The sequence below is a fragment of the Nycticebus coucang genome, chromosome 8 (genome assembly GCF_027406575.1).
Source record: "Nycticebus coucang isolate mNycCou1 chromosome 8, mNycCou1.pri, whole genome shotgun sequence".
Classification (NCBI taxonomy): Eukaryota; Metazoa; Chordata; class Mammalia; order Primates; family Lorisidae; genus Nycticebus; species Nycticebus coucang.
Window position 1 is genome coordinate 95092864 of NC_069787.1, and position 21268 is coordinate 95114131.

Sequence of the window (21268 nt, forward strand, 5' to 3'; positions counted from 1 at the left end):
GTCAGTGGCTTGGTGCCTATAGCTTAGTAGTTAGGGCGCTGGCCACATACACTGGGGTTGGTGGGTTCAAACCTGGCCCGGGCCTGCCAAACAATGACTACAACAACAAAAAAATAGCCAGGCATTGTGTAGTATCAGCTACTTGGGAGGCTGAGGCAGGAGACCTGCTTGGGCCCAAGAGTTTGAGGTTGCTATGAGCTGTGACACCACGGTACTCTGCTGAGGGCAACATAGTAGGACTCTGTCTGGAAAAAAAAAAAAAAGGAAAACAAACCCCCAAAAGAATGATGTCAGTGGAAAGCCTCCTATGTCATATATGCAGGGAGATGGTAAAACTCAACTCAACTGGGTGTCCTACTATTCAATTCAATTCTGACATTGACTAGTTGGAGGGAGCCTTGGACTCCACAGATATAAGGGCTTGGTCCCACAAGACTGCCCTTACTATGACACCATTTGCAACTGTTGGGCCCCAAGGTTACCTACACTCTAATTTCTTTATGAAGTTGGCAGTTCGGATAATCTCCTCCTTCAGGTTTGATAATTTGCTAGAATAGCTCATGAAACTCAGAGCAACACTTATTAATTATCCGTTTATTATAAAGCATACAAATGGGGCAAAGTCCAGAAAGCTCTTGAGTATACTAGCTTCTGTTCTGTGGATTTGGGATGTAACATTTTCCCAGCATGTAGCTGTGTTCAACAACGCGGAAGGTCTCTGAGCCTTTTGTGTATAGGTTTTTATGGAGGCTTCATTATGTAGGCATGATTGATTAAATCATTGTTCTTGAGAATTAACTTAAGCCCCTCTCCATTCCCCCAAAGATGAGAAGGGGTGGTGCTGAAAGTACTAAACTTCTGATCAAGCCTTTGTCTTTCTGACATTCAGCCCTCATCTGGAACCTGTTTAGAGTCCTGCCAAGATTTACCTCATTAGAACGAAAAGCACCCTTATCACCCTTATTACTTAGGAAATCCCGAGAGTTTTAGCAGCTCTGTTCCAGGAATCTGGGACAAAGACCAAATATCTTTCTATCATGCCAAAGATGGGGACCCCAAAGCTGGATTTGTCCAGTATCTAGTACCTTTAGTTGGATCTTGGTTATCTGGGCTAAGTGGCCCAGTGGGGTTGCTGTACTCATTTCTGCAGTTTCAGCTTTGTGTACCTCAATTCATGATCTGGTCAAGTTTCAAGCCTTACCTAATGCCAGTTATCGATACATCCTTCTCTGGATGCTGGTTCATTTCTGAAATAGATGAATGGATGGGCCAGTGTGATTTGCTGTTGTTCTGAGTAACTTCTAGGTCAGAAACTACTCTTTGTGGAATCTTCCCAGTGCCTTTTACAACAGTTGTTGAATTACCCTTTTTGTACCAGGGCCGAGGCAGTCAGTATTTATGAGTGAAATTTTTCTTCATAGTCAAAATGAATATAGCTTTATGATCTGTGGGGGAAAGCAGATATATTCTCAGTAAATACTAGAAATAGTGAAGTTAGCCTTTCAGCTGCTAAAATGTTAATACTGGGTCATATTTGAGATGCAGTTAACACAGAGGGAGCTGTCTTATTGTTGGTCCCAAGTAGTGCTTTATAATAGAAGTAGTAAAGAGTAGTGCTTTGCAATAGAGGCACAGAGGTGCTGAAATATATTATTTCATTGCACCCTTCAAATCACTGTGCAAAGGATTGTTACCATCCTGGCTACTTTGCATGTGGGATAACCCAGGCCCAGAGAGATGTGACTTGGCTGCAGTCACATGGTGTAGGTTCTGCATATGTACAGAACTATGGAAGTTACTGTATGTGTTGCTGCAGTGATGATGCTCCCTATAATTGATGTGGTATTAACTGAGCACTGTTGTGTGCTAGATATTATGCTAGGATTGGGGATACAGAAATGAAAAGAAGACCCCATGCTCAGACCTGAGACCTCTGTTGTTTTGGTATCAACTGGGGAGTTTTGCTGTAGCATTAATGCTACTCTTTACCTGGTCCTTCTACTATGACTATACCATCTTTCCTGTCAGGCTAAAGTGTTCTTGCCTGGGGAAAAGCAGATCTTCAAAAGTTCTCTTACTCTGCAGGTTTTTTTTTTTTTTTTGTAGAGACAGAGTCTCACTTTATGGCCCTCGGTAGAGTGCCGTGGCCTCACACAGCCCACAGCAACCTCCAACTCCTGGGCTTAAGCGATTCTCTTGCCTCAGCCTCCCGAGTAGCTGGGACTACAGGCGCCCGCCACAACGCCCGGCTATTTTTTGGTTGCAGTTTGTATGGGGCCGGGTTTGAACCTGCCACCCTCAATATATGGGGCTGGCGCCTTACCGACTGAGCCACAGGCGCCGCCCTTTTGTTTTGTTTTAAGTGAACAAAAATTGAAAGAAATCACTGCCTCTGTGAAGAATAATTACTTCCCTTTTTGACTCAGCATCTTGAAGTGGTCTGTGCCTATTTGTACTTGTCGCGACTCATACATTAGATTAAATGCTTTTAGGAGCAAGAATACTGCCCTCCACTGTGCTCACATAACACTATTACTGCCAGAGGAATTAAAATAAATTGAATAAGGGCTGGGTGAGGCAGCGCATGCCTGTAATGCTAGCGCTCTGGGAGGTTGAGGCACTTGAATTGCCTGAGCTCATAGGTTCGAGACAAATCTGAGCCAGAGTGAGACCTCATCTCTTAAAATAGCCAGGTGTTGTGGGTGCCTGTAGTCCGAGCTAATTGGGAGGCTGAAGCAAGAGAATCACTTGAGCCCAGGAGTTTGAAGTTGCTTTGAGCTGTGATGCCATGCACTCTACTGAGGACAACGAAGTGTGAGACTCTCTCTCCAAAAAAAAAAAAAAGAAAGAAAGAAAAGAAAAGAAATAATTTGAGTAAGGGTTAGAGTTTCCTAACAAATGTTATCTCAGGCCCAGAGAACCATCATCAGAATGAAGTGACCCTGGGATTAATTTTGGACTTTAAAAATAAAAACCAAACATAGTCTTTTTTCTTTAAAAAACCAGTTGGCACAGATGGGAGAATTCAATAAAACAGAATCATGCAGTTTCAAAAATTAGCAGGTAATCATCAATGTATATGTTCCTTGTTTCATCAATTTTATTACAACCCAGCAACCTTTATATGCAGCTGAGGGGAAGAGAAGTGAAAGTGTTTATAAGATGCCAAAGTGGGCTCGGGTTCAGTGGCTCATGCCTGTAATCCTAGCACTCTAGGAGGCTGAGGTGGGTGGATTGCCTGAGCAAGAGCAAAATCCCAGTTATCACTAAAAATAACTGGGCTTTGTGGTGGACACCTTAGGACGCAGGAGGCTGAGGCAACAGAATCACTTGAGCCCAAGAGTTTGAGGTTGCTTTGAGTTGTAATGCCACAGCACAGCACTCTACTGAGGGCGACAAAGTGAGACTCTGTCTCAAAAAAAGAAAAAAAAAAGATTGTCAAAATGATAGATTGTATATGGACCAGTTCCATTCTTTCCAGATGGCAACTTGACATATAAATCAGACATTTTCCTAAGTATCACAAAAAAAATTGCCAGGTGCATATTCACTTGAGGTTTTAACAAAGGAAAGTAATTTGTTGGAAATCTTGCATACAGGTTGTGTTATTCCCATTGACAGGAAGTAATTCAAATACCTGGATCAATTCTCTTTTGGTTTGTGCTAAAATCTTTAAGTTAGTAACATTTCACTTCTAAAAACTGTATTTCCGATTGGAATTAGGAAAACAAGACCTATAGAACTAAGCCTTCATGGTGATTTTTATATTCATAATGCCTTCTTTCCATGGAAATAATATTCCTTATTTAGACATAAAAACATAAGTTTTTTATTCTCTCAATAATACCAACAGATGGCTCGGCACCCGTAGTTTAGTGGTTAAGGTGCCAGCCACATACACTGAGGCTGGCGGGTTTGAGCCCAGCCCTGGCTGCTAAACAACGATGACAACTGCAACAACAAGAAAAAATAGCTGGGCAGCTGGGCATTGTGGCAGGCACCTATAGTCTCAGCTACTAGGGAGGCTGAGGCAAAAGAATCGCTTAAGCGCAAGAGTTGGAGGTTGCTGTGAGCTGTGATACCATGGCACTCTACCCAGGGCAACAACTTGAGGCTCTGTTTCCAAAAAAGAAAAAAAAAGAAAAGAAAATTCAAGTGGTCTTATTTGTGTTAATTTGATTCTTCTAGATCAGTTTGAAGGTAGGGCTGTTCATCTCATTTCTCATTTGCCTAAATAGATATATTCTTTTTTTTTTTTTTTTTGTAGAGACAGAGTCTCACTTTATGGCTTTCGGTAGAGTGCCATGGCATCACACAGCTCACAGCAACCTCCAACTCCTGGGCTTAAATGATTCTCTTGCCTCAGCCTCCCGAGTAGCTGGGACTACAGGCGCCCGCCACAACGCCCGGCTGTTTTTTGGTTGCAGTTCAGCCGGGGCCGGGTTTGAACCCGCCACCCTTGGTATATGGGGCCGGTGCCTTACTGACTGAGCCACAGGCGCCGCCCATCATTTGCCTAAATAGATATATTCTTATACTTGTTATGAAAGCAGTGTCTGTTATAGACTAATAATTGACTTGAACAATCTGTATTTATATTTGTCAGCATCACTGAGTCAGGTTTTCTGGAGCAGAGACTTAAGAGTTAGTTCTCGGAGTATCAGGCTTTTATTTTCTGTGCCTTGTTGCTCCTTAACTACTAGGTTACCTTTTATCATAGACATTTTTGGCAATAGGCAAGCATCCACTTGATTAATGAAGATAGAAAAGTTTTAGAAATTTTAATGCTGCCTTTATAGATTTTCCTTCCCTTGCCCTGTTCACATACTTCTCATTTGCCTAAAAAATTATAAGGAGCATTCATAGAAGTGAAATCTGTACATGTAGGTTAGAAAATGAAGTCAGCTGGGCAGCTGTTACTCAAAGGTTAGAGCGCTGGCCCCGTGCATTGAGGGTGGTGGGTTCAAACTTGGCCAGGGCCTGTTAAACAATAAAAAAAAGAAACGAAAGAGAATAAAATCAGATTTGCTTTTTAATTTATTTATTTTTACTGTTAAATCATAGCTATGTACATTAGTGCGATCACGGGGTACAATGTGCTGGTTTCATATACAATCTGAAATCTCATTAAACTTTTCAACGTAACCTTCATGGCATTTTCTTAGTTATTGTGTGTAGACATTTGTATTCTGCATTTACTAAGTTTCGCCGGTACCCATTCTAAGATGCACCGTAGGTGTGGCCCCACCTATTATCTTCCCTCCACCCTAACCTCCCCGCTCCCTTTCCCTCTCTTGGCCCTTTCCCCATATTCTTATGCTATAGTTGGGTTATAGCCTTCATGTGAAAGCTACAAATTAGCTTCATAGTAGGGCTGAATACACTGGATACTTTTTCGTCCATTCCTGAGATACTTTGCTAAGAAGAATATGTTCTAGCTCCATCCATGTAAACATGAAAGAGGTAAAGTCTCCATCTTTCTTTAAGGCTGCATAATATTCCATGGTATACATGTACCACAATTTGCTTGTCTGTTCATGGGTCAATGGGCACTTGGGCTTCTTCCATGACTTAGCAATTATGAATTGGGCTGCAGTACACATTCTGGTACAGATGTCTTTGTTACATTGTGACTTTTGGTCTTCTGGGCATATACCTAGTAGAGGAATTATAGGATTGAATGGCAGGTCTATTTTTAGATCTCTAAGTATTCTCCAAACATCCTTCCAGAAGGAACGTTATTAGTGTACATTCCCACCAGCAGTATAGAAGTGTTCCCTTTTCTCCACATCCATGCTAACATCTCTGGTTTTGGGATTTTGTTATGTGGGCTACTCTTACTGGGGTTAGGTGATATCTCAAATAAGTTTTGATTTGCATTTCTCTGATGATGAAGGATGATGAGCTTTTTTTCATGCATTTGTAGATCATGAGTCTGTCTTCTTTAGAGAAGTTTCTCTTCAAGTCCCTTGCCCACCCTGAGATGCGATCACTTGTTCTTTTCTTGCTAATACGTTTGAGTTCTCTGTGGATTCTGGTTATTAAAACCTTATTGGAGGTATAACCTGCAAATATTTTCTCCCATTCTGAGGGCTGTCTGCTTGCTTTACTTACTATGTTCTTGGCTGTGCAGAAGCCTTTTAGTTTGATCAGGTCCCAGTAATGTATTTTTGATACTACTTCAGTTGCCTGGGGAGTCCTCCTCATAAAGTATTCACCCAGGCCGATTTCTTCGAGAGTTTTCCCTGCCCTTTCTTCAAGTATTTTTATAGTTTCATATCTTAAGTTTAAATCTTTTATCCAGTGAGAGACTATCTTAGTTAATGGTGAAAGGTGTGGGTCCAGATTCAGTCTTTTACAGATCGCCAGCCAGTTCACACAGCACCATTTGTTAAATAGGGAATTTTTTCCCCACTGAATGTTTTTAATTGGCTTGTCAAAGATCAAATAACGGTAAGTGGCTGGATTCATCTCTTGGTTTTCTATTCTGTTCCAGACATCTACTTCTCTGTTTTTGTGCCAGTACCATGCTGTTTTGATCACTATCGATTTATAGTACAGTCTCAGGTCTGGTAGCGTGATTCCTCCTGCTTTGTTTTTATTGCCGAGTAATGTTTTGGCTATTTGAGGTTTTTTCTGATTCCGTATAAAATGAAGTATTATTTTTTCAAGGTCTTTAAAATATGACAATGGAGCTTTAATAGGAATTGCATTAAAATTATATATTGCTTTGGGTAGTATAAACATTTTAACAATATTGGTTCTTCCCAGCCATGAGCATGGTATGTTTTTCCATTTGTTAACATCTTCAGCTATTTCTTTTCTTAAAGTTTCATAGTTCTCTTTGTAGAGATCTTTCACGTCCTTTATTAGGTATACTTCCAAATATTTCGTCTTCTTTGGCACTACTGTGAAAGGAATAGAGTCCTTGACTGTTTTTTCGGCTTGGTTATTGTTGGTGTATATATAAAGGCTACAGATTTATGGGTGTTGATTTTGTAGCCTGAGACATTGCTGTATTCTTTGATCACTTCTAAAAGTTTTGTAGTAGAATCCCTAGTGTTTTCCAGATATGCGATCATATCATCTGTGAAGAGTGAAAGTTTGATCTCTTCTGACCCTATGTGGATACCCTTGATCGCCTTTTCTTCCCTAATTGCAATGGCTAAAACTTCCATTACAATGTTAAAGAGCAATGGAGACAATGGGCAACCTTGCCTGGTTCCTGATCTAAGTGGAAATGATTTCAATTTAACTCCGTTCAATACAATATTGGCTGTGGGTTTGCTGTAGATGGCCTCTATTCGTTTAAGAAATGTCCCTTCTATACCAATTTTCTTAAGTGTTCTGATCATGAAGGGATGCTGAATATTATCAAAAGCTCTTTCTCCATCAATTGAGAGAATCATATGGTCTTTATTTTTAAGTTTGTTTATGTGCTGAATTACATTTATAGATTTACGTATATTGAAGCAGCCTTGAGAGCCTGGGATAAATCCCACTTGGTCGTGGTGTATAATTTTTTGATGTGTTGTTGGATTCTGTTTGTTAGGATCTTTTTTTTTTTTTATGGTATTGATTATCTCAAACAGGTATTATTTATTTGTGCTGTGAACAGTCAACATTTCCTCTTCTCACTTTTTGAAAATATAAAATATATTATAGTCGTATTCACCCTGTAGTGCCACAGAACACAAGAACTCATTACTCCAGTCAGCTGTGATTTTTGAATCTATTAACCAACCTCTATTCATCCTCTCCCTCCCACTATCTTTCAAGCTTCTGATACCTAAAATTCTACCTCTACTTCCATGAAGTCAAATGTTTTTCTAACTCTCGTACATGAGTGAGAACATGTGGTATTTATCTTTCTATGACTTAACTTTGTTTAACATGTCTTCCAGGCTTATCTATGTTGCCTCAAATGACAAGGTTTTATGCTTTTTTATGGCTGGATAATATTCTATAGAATATATATATATACCACACATTTTCTTTATCCATTCATCTATTGATGGACACTAGGTTGATACATGTTTTTGGCTATTGTGAGGTGCAGATATGTCTTTGATATACTGATTTGTTTTCCTTTGGATAAATACCCAGAAGTGAGATTTCTGGATTGTATGGTAGGTTTATTTGTTTGTTAGGATCTTATTGAATATTTTTGCATCAATATTCATTAGTGATATTGGTCTGTGATTTTCTTTTCTTGTTGGGTCTTTCCCTGGTTTAGAGATCAAGGTGATGTTAGCTTTGTAGAATGTGTTGGGTAGTATTCCTTCTTTTTCTATATTTTGGAAGAGGTTTAGTAATAGAGGTACTAGTTCTTCTTTATAGGTTTGGTAGAATTCTGATGTAAAGCCATCTGGTCCTGGGCTTTTCTTTTTAGGGAGATTTTGTATAGTCGATGCTATTTTAGAACTTGATAAAGGCCTGTTCAACATTTCCACTTCATTCTGGCTAAGTCTTGGTAGGTGGCGTACTTTTAAGTATTGGTCGATTTCTTTCAGATTTTCATATTTCTGAGAGTAGAGTTTCTTGTAATATTTGTTAAGGATTTTTTGAATTTCTGAGGTGTCGTTATTTTGTCTTTGTCATTTCTGATTGATGAAATTAGAGATTTTATTCTTTTTTTCCTGGTTAGGTTGGCCAAAGGTTTATCTATTTTATTGATCTTTTCAAAAAACCAACTTTTGGATTTATTGATCTGTTGTATAATTCTTTTGTTTTCAATTTCATTTAATTCTGCTCTGATTTTAGTTATTTCTTTTCTTCTGCTGGGTTTGGGGTTGGAATGTTCTTCCTTCTCCAGTTGCTTGAGATGTCCCATTAAGTTATTAATTTCCTCTTTTTCCGTTTTCTTGAGGAAGGCTTGCAGTGCTATAAATTTCCCTCTTAGGACTGCCTTTGCAGTATCCCAGAGGCTCTGATAATTTGTGTCTTCATTGTTTTGTTCCAAAAATTTGGTGATTTCCTTCTTACTCTCATCTATAACCCATCTATCCTTCAGCATAAGGTTATTTAGCTTCCATGTTTTTGTATGGGTATGCAGGTTCCTGTTGTTATTGAGTTCAACTTTTATTCTGAGAAGATGCAAGGAATAATTTCTATTTTTTTAAATTTGCTGACGTTGGATTTGTGGCCTAGGATGTGGTCGATTTTGGAGTATGTTCCATGTGCTGATGAGAAGAATGTGTACTAGTTTTGTTGGGATGAAATGTTCTGTAGATGTCTGTTAAGTCCAGATGTTGAATGGTTAAGTTTAAATCTAAAATTTCTTTGCTTAGCTTCTTTTTGGAGGATCTATCCAGCCCTGATAGAGGGGTGTTAAAATCTCCAACTACTATGGAACTGGAGGAAATTAAGTTGCTTATGTCTGTTAGAGTTTCTCTTATAAATTGAGGTGCATTCTGGTTGGGTGCATAAATATTAATAATTGAAATCTCATCATATTGAGTATTACCTTTAACAAATATGAAGTGTCCATCTTTATCCTTCCTTATTTTGGTTGGTTTAAAGCCTATTGCATCTGCGAATAGGATTGCAATGCCTGCTTTTTCTGCTTTCCATTTGCCTGGAGTATAGATGACCATCCCTTCACTTTGAGTCTATATTTGTCTTTTAATGTAAGATGAGATTCTTGTATGCAGTAGATATCTGGCTTGAGTTTTTGTATCCAGTCAGTCAACCTGTGCCTCTTTAGAAAGGACAATTTAAACCATTCACATTAATTGGGAATGTTGATAAGCCTTTTGATGGTCTGGTGGACATTTTTAATCCTTTTGCGACTGTGGAAGTTGGAAGTTGATCAAATTTTCTGGGTGGGTTTACTTTTGTAGTGGAAGATTACGCTGGTCTTTATGGAGGATAGGTCTGAAAATATCCTGGAGAGCTGGTTTAGTTATGGCAAATTTCTTCAACATGTGAATGTCGTTGAAGTATTTAATTTCGCCGTCATAAATGAAAATCTGTTTAGCTGGATACAGGATCCTGGGTTGAAAGTTATTGTGTTTTAGGAGATTAAAAGTCAAATGACCATCCTCTTCTAGCTTGAAAGATTTCAGTGGAGAGATCTGCAGTTATTCTAATGTTCTTCCCCTTGTAGGTGATGGTTTTCTTTCGTCTGGCTGCTTTCAGAATTTTCTCCTTCATATTAACTTTAGTGAAATTGATTATGATGTGTCTGGGGGATGTCTTATTTGGGTTAAGTCGTGCCGGAGTTCTCAAACTGTCTGCTGTCTGAATTTCAGAATCTCTTGGCATGTCTGGAAAGTTCTCTTTCATAATCTCATGGAGAAGAGACTCTGTGCCTTATGAAGCCACTTTCTCGCTTTCAGGGATCCCTATAAGATGAATATTAGTTTTCTTCGAATTATCCCAGAGCTGTCTGAGAGAGTGATCTGTTTTTGCCCTTGATTTCTCTTCCTCTTTGAGAGTTTGGGAGCATTCGAAAGCTTTGTCTTCAATGTCAGAAATCCTTTCTTCTGCTTGCTCCATTCTGTTATTGAGGGATTTGACTGTGTTTCTCAGATCTTTGAAGGGTGCATCTTCTTGTCTCAATGTGTCAAAATCTTTGGTCATTTGGTCTTTGAATTCATTGAATTCTTGAGGTATCTTTTGGGTTACTGCTTGGAATTCTAGTTCGATCTTAATTTGCTATCCAGATTCTGAATTCGATATCTGACATCTCAGCTATTTGTTTGTGCATGGGATCTTTTGCTGTGTCTGCCCCATTGATCCTTGGGGGAGTTGATGTACTCTTGATTATTCATATTGCCAGAGTTTATCCGTTGATTTCGCCTCATGATTGTTTTTTCACCATTGCCTCTAGCTGTCCTCAGAGTTCGGGACATGCCTGTCCAAGATTAGACCCCAGCGGGATCACTCTATTGTGGCTGGATCTTTGTAGGGAGTGACCCTGTGTAGCTCCTCTGGGGCTGCCCCAGCCAGGGAGTTCTGGTTGTGGGAGCAGCTCCAGAGTGTGACACACCCAGATCCAGCAACAGTGCTAGGGGTCAGGGGTGGGATGGGGTTGGGGGGTGGTGCACACGGTTCTGGGAGTGCCTGGCACTCAGTGACTTTGGCCCAAGGCTCTAGCAGTCTCTGGCCAGGAGAAGGGCTCTGCACAGAGTCAAGAGGGCTCCGGGCACGCGGCTACCAGAGTCCCTGGCCAGATGAGCAGGCCAGTGTGGAGGCGGGGGGAGGGGTACAGGAGGGAGTATGCGGGGTTCCGCGCCTCCCAGAGTTCCTGGTCAGGGTGTGCGGAGGCCCAGCGGGTGCAGCTCTTACCAGGGTCTGGGCGGGGGCAGATTGCTGATCGCGGCACAGTTCTTACCGAGGTCCAGGCGCCAATAGCCGATCGTGCGCCCAGGTTAAACATCTGTGAACTGTTTTGGTGTTTTTGGACTTGGCACTCAGTTGAACTGCCTTGCGGAGAGCTTGAGCAGGAGTGCGGAGAACTTTGGACATTGTCTAGGGCCCCAGTCTGAGCTGCTGAGCTGGAAGGACCTAATAGTCAGATTTGCTTTTTAGTAGTTATGTAAGTAAGCATTAAGATCCATTGGCCTACTAGACTTCTTCCCAGCAAGTGATGGTAGAAGTAAAAGATAATGAAATAGACTTTTTTTTTTTGAGATAGAGTTTCACTGTGTTGCCCAGTACAGTGCTGTGGTGTCACAACTCACAGGAACCTCAAACTCTTGTGCTTAAGGAATTCTCTTGCTTCAGTTTCCCAAGTAGCTGGGAGTACAGGTGCCTGCCACAACTCTAGGCTATTTTTTTTTTGTTGTTGTAGTTGTCATTATTGTTTGGCAGGTCTGGGCCAGGTTTGAACCCGAACCTGCCAGTCCCAGTGTATGTGGCTGGTGCCCTAGCCACTGAGCTACAGGCACTGAGCCAAAATAGATTTTTTAGTTTGGGCGGGGTGGCTCATGCCTGTACTAGCACTCTGGTAGGCTGAGGCAGGTGGGTTGCTTGAACTCAGGAGTTTGAGACTAGCCTGAGCAAGAGCAATACTCCATCTCTACTAAAAAATAGAAAAATTGGATGAGCATTTATGGCCTACACCTATAATCTGAGCTGTTGGCAGGCTGAGGTACGAGGTTGCCATGAGCTATAATTATGCCAGTGTACTCTACTCAGTGTGATGGAGTGAGACTGTCAATAAAACAAAGAAAAGAGAAAGAAGAAAATAGACTTTTTTGTTGTTGTTGTGGCCCTTGATAGAGGGCCATGGCATCATAGGTCACAGCAACCTCAAACTTTTCAGCTCAAGTGATTCTCTTGTCTTAGCCTCCCAAGTAGCTGGGACTACAGGCTCTTGCAAAGTTATTCTTTTGTCTCAGCCTCCCAAGTACCTGGGACTAAAGACGCCCCCAGAACGCCTGGCTATTTTTTTTTTTTTTTTGTAGAGACAGAGTCTCACTGTATCGCCTTCGGGTAGAGTGCCGTGGCGTCACATGGCTCACAGCAACCTCTAACTCTTGGGTTTACACGATTCTCTTGCCTCAGCCTCCCGTGCAGCTGGGACTACAGGCGCCCGCCACAACGTCCAGCTATTTTTTTGTTGCAGTTTGGCTGGGGCTAGGGTTTGAACCCGCCACCCTCGGCATATGGGGCCGGTGCTCTACTCACTGAGCCACAGGCGCTGCCCAACGCCTGGCTATTTTTAGAAAAGGGTCTAGCTCTGACTTAGGCTGGTCTCAGACCTGTGAGCTCAAGTAGTCCACCTGCCTCAGCCTCCCAGAGTGTTAGGATTATAGGCGCGAGCCACCATGCCTGGCCTAAAAATAGACATTTTTTAATTCTTTTTTTTTTTTTTTTTTTTTCATTTTGACCGGGGCTGGGTTTGAACCCACCACCTCCAGCATATGGGACCGGTGTCCTACCCTTTGAGCCACTAGCTGTGTTCATTAATGCAATTATGGAGTACAATGTGCTGGTATTATATACAATTTGAAATACTTTCATCAAATGGGTTAACACAGCCTTCACCTCATTTTCTTAGTTATTGTGTTAACATTTATATTCTACACTTAGTAGAGTTAACATGTACCCTTGTAAAATACACTATAGGTGTGGTCCCACCAGTTACACTACCTCCACCCATCCGCTCCCTTCCCCCTCCTCCTTCCCATTCATCTTGGGCTCTAGTTGGATTATAGCTTTCATATGGAAGTGTGAGTGTTTAAATTGGTTTCATATTAGGGCTGAGTATATTGGATACTTTTTCTTCCATTCTTGAGGAAATGAAAGAACATATTCTTTGCTAAGAAGAATATGTTCCAGCTCTATCTATGTAAAAATAAAAGTGGTGAAGTCTCCATCTTTTTTTACAAAAAACCGACTTTTGGCTCATCACCTGTGGCTCAAGCAGTTAAGGCGCCAGACACATACACCTGAGCTGGCGGGTTCGAATCCAGCCCGGGACCACCAAACAATAATGATGGTTGCAGCCAAAAAAATAGCCGGGTGTTGTGGCAGGCTTCTGTAATCCCAGCTACTTGGGAGGCAGAGGCAGGAGAATCGCTTGAGCCCAGGAGTTGGAGGTTGCTGTGAGCTGTGATGCCATGGCACTCTACCCAGGGTGACATCTTGAGGCTCTGTCTCAAAAAAAATAAAAATAATAAAAATAGACTTTTTATTATTCCCCTTCTTAGCACTCTGAGAGGCTGAGGCAGGTGGATCACTTGAGCTCAGGAGTTCAAGACCAGCTTGAGTAAAGAGCAAGACCTTGTCTCTACTAAAAATAGATAGAAAAAACTACACAGATGTGGTGGTGGGACCCTATAGTACCAGCTACTCAGAAGGAAGAGGCAAGAGGATTGTTTGAGCCCAGGAATTTGAGGTTGCTGTGAGCTATAATGCCATGGCACTTAACCCCAGGGCAACAGTGTGAGACTCTTTCCAAAAAAAAGAAAGATTTTTTGATTGCGGCCAGGCGTGTTTGCTCATGCCTATAATCCTAGCAAGAGGATTGAGAGAGATGCTGTTCTATACTCATAATGTATCCACTCTGGGAAGCCAAGGCAGATAGATCACCTGAAGTCAGGAGTTTGAGACCAGCCTGAGCAAGGGCAAGACCCCCGTCTCTACTAGAAATAGAAAAACTAGCTGATGATCGTAGTCCTAGCTAGACTGTAGTAAGCTCCATGCGGTCTGGGCCGTGGGCTGAGGCAACTGGGTCTCTTGAGCCCAGGCATTAGAGGTTGCTGTGAGCTATGACTCCATGGCACTTTACTCAGGGCTACAGAGTGAGACTGTGTCTCAGAAAAAGAAAAAAGGATTGGTTGGTTTGTTTCAGAATAATTAGGTCTTTTTTAAGTCTCTGGGTAGAATATATTCTATGCCTTTTCTATGAATTATAAGATTACATTTGGGAAATAAAATCCCTGATTACCTTGCTATGGTAATACAATCATTGTAATCATTTTTATATGCAGTTGTGTTGCATTACATGCGTTTGCAGATTTTTGTGTATTCATCTGTGCCTATTTGAATCTTACCCCTCCTCTTTACATCTTACATCCTGTTTTCCCTCTTAGGGAGTGAGCATGGGAGGTAGGAATGAGACTTGGCTGTGGTTTTAGTTGTTCTCCCTTTCCAAGTTTCTCTGAGTGGAGTATTCATTGTGCTGGCTGTGATTCTGTTATTTAAAGCGATATATTTTTCATACTTTATGGCCTTTAATTGCAAGCCAAACTCTTCATCTGGTGTGAACCAAAGGAAAAGTGATCTGTTGCAACGCTGGAGGAAAAACTGACAATGTTGGACTTACCTATATTGAAAGATGGTATGTTTTTCTTCACCTTGGGGTCTTCAAGTATGATTTTGACAAAACAAGATTTTGACTTGTTTTTATCTCACATGCTGACTTTTGTCTCTAACCTCTGAGTTAGGTGCAATTTCACTGTATTCTAGTTCTTTTTTTCTGTATACATTTTATGTAATTATCTATAAACACACATTCATTTTTAAAGCTTTTAAAATATACTATGTTAAGTATCTTTCCATATTATATGATTTTAATAGCCATCATTTACAACAAAACCTTTTAGTTTTTGTCTTTTTCAGAAAAGTTTGGGGCGCTAGTATAGTCAGTTTCTAATAGTGAATGCTTCCTAATTTGCATACTCAGAGACCTACTCAAAATGGTTCTGCTATAAATATTTTAAAATAGGAACAACGAATATGCTGCTAATTTCAATATTTTTTAAGTAGGCTTATTATTTCTTGCCAAGGGTTTAGATGTGCTCAGGCATGTGGGACCTTTTCTGTGACTGGGCTCTGTAGACTTTGGAATTCAAATTATTTAAATCAGTGTATGATCTTATTAAAAGGTGAAAGGCTATACAGAGTAGCAGTTAATAATACTGATTTGGATTTGGACTGCCTGGGTTTAAAGCTCAGTTTTGGTTCTGAACTGCCTGGGTTTAAAGCTCAGCTTTGTTCATTTGAGCAAATTATTTATCTTTTCTTTGCTTATTTCCCTGTAGGTAAAATGTAGTTGATAATATTTACCTCATAAGGTAGTTTTGTGAGGATTAAATCAGTGTATATGAAGTGCTTTGAATACAGCCTTGTACCAACCAACAGGTTCTATGTTAAATAAGTATTGTGTGGCACCCGTTGCTCAGTGGGTAGAGCACTGGCCACATACACTAAGGCTGGTGGGTTCGAACCTGGCCCAGGCCAGCTAAAACAACAATGACAACTGCAACAACAAAAAAAATATCTGGACGTTATGCCAGGCGCCTGTATTCCCAGCTACTTGGGAGGCTGAGGCAAGAGAACTGCTTAAGCCCAAGAGTTTGAGGTTGCTGTGAGCTGTAACGCTATGGCACTCTACTGAGGGCGACATAGTAAGACTCTGTCTCAAAAAAAAAAAAAATTAGTATTGTTTATTTTGGCAGTTGCTGGAATTCTCTATGGTATAAATGTGAGTCTTAAACAAAATCCTTGGGTTTAAGCTTGGGTACTTAAAGTTTTTTTTTTTTTTTTTTTTTTTTTTATGTAGAGACAGAGTCTCACTTTATGGCCCTTGGTAGAGTGCCGTGGCCTCACACAGCTCACAGCAACCTCCAACTCCTGGGCTTAAGCGATTCTCTTGCCTCAGCCTCCCGAGTGGCTGGGACTACAGGCGCCCGCCACAACGCCCGGCTATTTTTTTGGTTGCAGTTTGGCCGGGGCCGGGCTCGAACCCGCCACCCTCGGTATATGGGGCTGGCGCCTTACCGACTGAGCCACAGGCGCCGCCCAAGTTTTTTTTTTAAGTGTTAATATAGGGTGGGCACAGTGGCTCATGCCTGTAATCCTAGCACTCTGGGAGGCCTAGGCAGGCGGATAGCTTGAGCTCACAAGTATTTTTTTGAGACAGAGCCTCAAGCTATTGCCCTGGGTAGTGTGCCCATGGCATCACAGCAACCTCCAACTCTTGGGCTCAAGCGATTCTCTTCCCTCCACCTCCCAAGTAGCTGGGACTACAGGCGCCTGCCACAACGCCTGGCTATTTTTTGGTTGTAGTCGTCATTGTTGTTTGGCGGGCTAGGGCTGGATTCAGCTCAGGTGTATGTGGCTGGCGCCTTAGCTGCTTGAGCCACAGGTGCTGAGCCAAACTCACAAGTTTGAGACCAACCTGAGCAAAAGTGAGACCCTGTTTCTACTAAATGTAGAAAAATTGAGGCAAGGCTCGGTGCGTGTGGCTCAAGCGGCTAAGGTGCCAGCCACATACACCTGAGCTGGCAGGTTCGAATCCAGCCCAGGCTGCCAAACAACAATGACGGCTGCAACCAAAAATAGCCGGGTGTTGTGGTGGGTGCCTGTAGTCCCAGCTACTTGGGTGGCGGAGGCAGAAGAATCACTTGAGCCCAGGAATTGGAGGTTGCTGTGAGCTGTGATGTCACAACACTTTACCCAGGGTGACAGCTTGAGGCTCTGTCTCAAAAAAAGAAAAAGAAAAACTGAGGCAAGAGGATCTCTTGAGCTCAAGAGTTGGAGGTTGCTGTGAGCTGTGATGTCATGGCACTCTACCCAGGGCAATAGCTTGAGACTCTGTCTCCAAAAAAAAAAAAGCGTTAGTATAGTTAAGCCCTAAATTTTGATTTTTTTTTTTTTTTTTTTTTTGGTAGAGACAGAGTCTCATTTTATCACCCTGGGTAGAGTGCCCTGGTGTCACACAGCTCACAGCAATTTCCAACTCCTGGGCTTAGATGATTCTCTTGCCTCAGCCTCCCGAGTAGCTGGGACTACAGGCGCCCACCACAATGCCCGGATATTTTTTTGTTGCAATTTGGCCAGGGCCAGGTTTGAATCCGCCACCCTTGGTATATGGGGCCGGCACCCTACCCACTGAGCGACAGGTGCCACCCAATTTCTATTCTTTTTTGATAGCTAAAGTTTTAGGCAGAAGAAATTGAGTGTTGGGCTTGTGAATATAATATTAAATATGAAGTACATTTTTTTTTGTTTTTTCTTTTGCCTTTTTTTTTTGGCTGGGGCTGGGTTTGAACCTGCCACCTCCAGCATATGGGGCTGGCGCCCTACTCCTGTGAGCCACAGGCACCGCCCTGAAGTACGTTGTTAACATGTAATATTAACAGGGTTGATGTATAGAGATGCTATTAGATACTCATAGCTTATCCTATTGACTGTATCTTTCCCTTCCCAGTGACTTTACTATCATCCTCTATTTGTTCTTTAGTCAAGTATGAACATTGTTACAAATCTTCTTTCTCTGTCTACAGATTGTGTGCTTCTCTAGTCTGCAGTGGTCACTTCTTTAAGCCCAGAAAGAACATTTAGGTCTTTGACAATTCTATGTTAGTTTCCCATGTTTTTCATCTTGGCAGCTGGGCACTCTTTTGATAAGTTCTGTAGAGGTAATTAGCACACTTGAGAATGTATCTGCTTGTTCCATGGCTCTTTCTGATTGTTGAAATGCATTTGAGTGTTTGCAGTAGACATTTTGTGCTAACAGGTATCTTAGTACCTTTTGCTATTGTTTCTCAAGGATATTCAGAGCCCTTTAGAAAATGAAGAATGTTTTATGTATCAGGTATTTACTGAGTTTAATCAAAACGTCCACTGGAAAGGAATTAAGTAACAAAATTATTTCCATTGTTAATAGGATATGTGCAAATATGTATGCTGTTTCTTTAAAGTGCTTTTATTTCTTTAAAGAGTTACTAAGCAGAGGAGACATTTTGTGGTAAGTTTAAACAGTTTGGAGGGGTTTTTAATCCATATTGGTCAAAGCTGTGATATTAGGATAGAAAATGAGTCTAAGGTGGCACTGAGGTTTCTAGTAGCTTTTGTTTCTTCTTCCTGATCATTTTCTAAATCTCAAAGCAAGGATCAACTTACACCATTGTAAGGTTTCATAGTGAACTTCGAGTATTTAATAAGTCTAATAAAATCAAAGCTTAGATATAATAAATATTATAGGCCATTCATTCCATGTGTCAAGGAATCTAACTCACTTTATCTAAATTTGTTATGTTTTTACAGTTACATTTTCTATTGCTGTAATTTCTTTGACCTTTGTAACCTTGATTCAGTGATGATACCATTTTCCTGTTGTTATACGTGTATACTTTCTGCTCAGAATTATATAGGTTTTGTGTTGTTTGTCTTCCCTGAGTTTTTTTCCTCATCTGAATAAATCACATCTTTTTCTTGCTGTTTCATCTATACAGCATCACTTCTAGAGATGAGCTTCTTTATCCTATGAGGCAGTGGAAGAACCATGGAAGACACTTGTGGAGTATTGCATCGACAAGTGTATTTTTGTTGTCACATGGTGGCAGTATCAGGGAAATTATAGGATGGGTTAAGATGAGATTTCAGCAGCCTATAAATCCCATGACTGCCCATGGGTCATGAGAGCTTCAGGCCTATGCTACAAGTGATACTTGTTCAGGAGTAAAGTGATGAGTATTTTATAACTTTAATGGTATGTACAATTCTTGAACATGTACTGATCGCTAACAACTACTATCTTTTCCTCAGCCTACCCGACTACTAGTCTTTGTGCATGAGCATTATTTTGTACCCAGCTATTTGTACTTATTTATGCTTTTACACCTTCTTCCTTTTATAAAGATTTTAGCTGGTTTATGACTTGATTTGAAACAAGGAAAAAAAGAGGAGACCTGAAATGGTCTATCCCCTGCCTACCAGAAGCTTCCTGTGGTATCCAAACAGAATAGTTGTCTCAGTCTATCAGCACTTCTGTCTTTGAAGGTGGTTTCTACTTAAAAAGTGGTGACTATTAGCATAGCCTTGGGATGATCGCTTTTCCTTCTCTTAGGATACATTTTTCAGATACTTTTTTGTTCTTGTTGACTTTGATTTTCCAGAATATTCAGCCTGTGGTTAAAATGTTTCGGGTCCCATATGAACATTCTGTGGGATTACCCAAATCTGGGGCACCCTTGGCAGATCACCATGCTAAAGAGGGCAAAGGTTCTTGGTTAATAGAAAAAGCCACTTTGGAATGATTCTCAAAGTCCAGGAACATCCAGACTTTTCCTTCAGTACTTTTTCCCTATTTAGGCTTGCAACTTTGCCTAGTGTAGGGGAGGGAGGACCTAGCTGGGAGGGGTTGTGTTTAAGGGGTTCAGAAACAGGGGATTTAAGTGTGTCTTTTGTGTTTGCAAGGCACTAACACCACTCCCGTCTGTATTTAAATGCTGTCCCCAGGTTACGACTATGGCTATGTCTGCGTGGAGTTTTCACTCTTGGAAGATGCCATCGGATGCATGGAGGCCAACCAGGTTGCTTTATACTTCGGTCAAATGATACTGGAAGGATATATTTATTTATGTATGGGGAGGGAGGGTTTCAAATGCAAGAAATCTATCTTTGGAGCATACCACGCTCCAACCAATAAGCAGTTGTGAGGGAAAACTTTTAAAAGGCTGGGAAACTTTCTCTAAAGGAGTTAATGGACACAGAGTATATTTTAAAAACTGGAACCCAGTTGCATTTGGATTAAATTCCAAAGGATATAGTAAAGAAAGACAAGTCTAGAGTGTTTCTTTTGGATTTTGACTGAGATGGGGGATCCTGATGCAATGAATGATCCTTGATTGTCTGTGATCCCAGGGATCTGCTTGGCACAGGAATTCTAGGTAATAATTAGATCCAGACCTAGGGTGAAGACCACCAATGGTGACAACTGTGGCATTCAGGTCCTGATTGCATGTGCTTCTTTTGAAAGAGGGCTATTAGGGAGGAGAGTGGAGTCGATTGTTTGTGTCTATTGCATTCATCATTGTTCTTTGCTAATTGGAATTGAAATCTCAATTTCTTGGCTGCATGTAGTCAGAGCTGGTGACTCTGAATCTGTACTTACCTTATGTTTGAACCATCTGGAGTTTTTCAGTTTGCCACCTAGAATTGTCATGTTCTTTAATTGAAGTCTGCCTGGTAGTTTGGGGAGAATTTACTAAATTGGTAGACTCTTTCTTGCATGGTGTTTCCTTGGGGAAAGTAGTTTTCTTTAAGTTGTCTTAGTTCTTCCATCTGAAAAATGGGAAAAAGAAGTTTAGGGAAATAGTTTGATTTTTATATACCCACTTCCTATACTTAATAGTGTGAAATGTAGTGAGCCTAGAATCATACATGAAGGCTCTGCCAGAGAAAAGTAGTTAATACATGAGAACTCTTCTTCTTTTGTAGCTGTTTCATTATAGCTGTTTTCCACTCAGCATGGCTCATTACACTTAATGTTTCCCTTCTTTGGCCATGTTCTCTCTCCCCTTAGATTTTGGAGAGGGCATAGGTGCTTTGAGAACAAGCATTAATTAGAGAAAACTTTTTTTCTTTGAGACAGTGTCTCTCTCTGTTGCCCAGGCCAGCGTGCTATGGTATCGGCATAGCTCACAGCAACCTCAAACTCTGGGGCTCAAGTGATCTTCCTTTCTCTGTTTCCCAAGTAGCTAGGACTACAGGCGCCTACCGTACCACCTGGCTAATTTTTTTCTCCTTATCATTTATGTATTTTTGAGACAGAGTCTCACTTTGTTGCTCTTAGTAGAGTGCTGTGGCATCACAGCTCATAGCAACTTCAAACTCTTGGGCTTAAGCGATTCTCTTGCCTCAGCCTCCTAAGTAGCTGGGACTACAGGTGCCCACCACAACGCCTGGCTAGAAGTAGTGTTTTGACAGGTGACCATCCTTATGCGTAGGGTACCATGTATTGCTGTGTTCAGGAATACAATTAAGAGATAGCTTGTATCTTCCAGGACCTTATAATCTAACACTA

General features: G+C 41.1%; 1 protein-coding gene across 6 annotated transcripts in view; it reads left to right on the top strand.

Annotated features, from left to right (window-relative positions):
* RBM6 (RNA binding motif protein 6) overlaps positions 1–21268 on the top strand; it is a 170204-nt gene that overhangs the window by 54626 nt on the left and 94310 nt on the right. For 4 of the 6 annotated variants that reach the window (XM_053598699.1, XM_053598698.1, XM_053598697.1 and 1 more), the window contains one exon: positions 19702–19775. The exons of the other annotated variants lie outside the window; for them this stretch is intronic. In XM_053598699.1, the coding sequence (XP_053454674.1) occupies positions 19702–19775 (74 nt within the window). The remainder of the gene's footprint in view (positions 1–19701; positions 19776–21268) is intronic. 6 annotated transcript variants of the gene reach the window in all.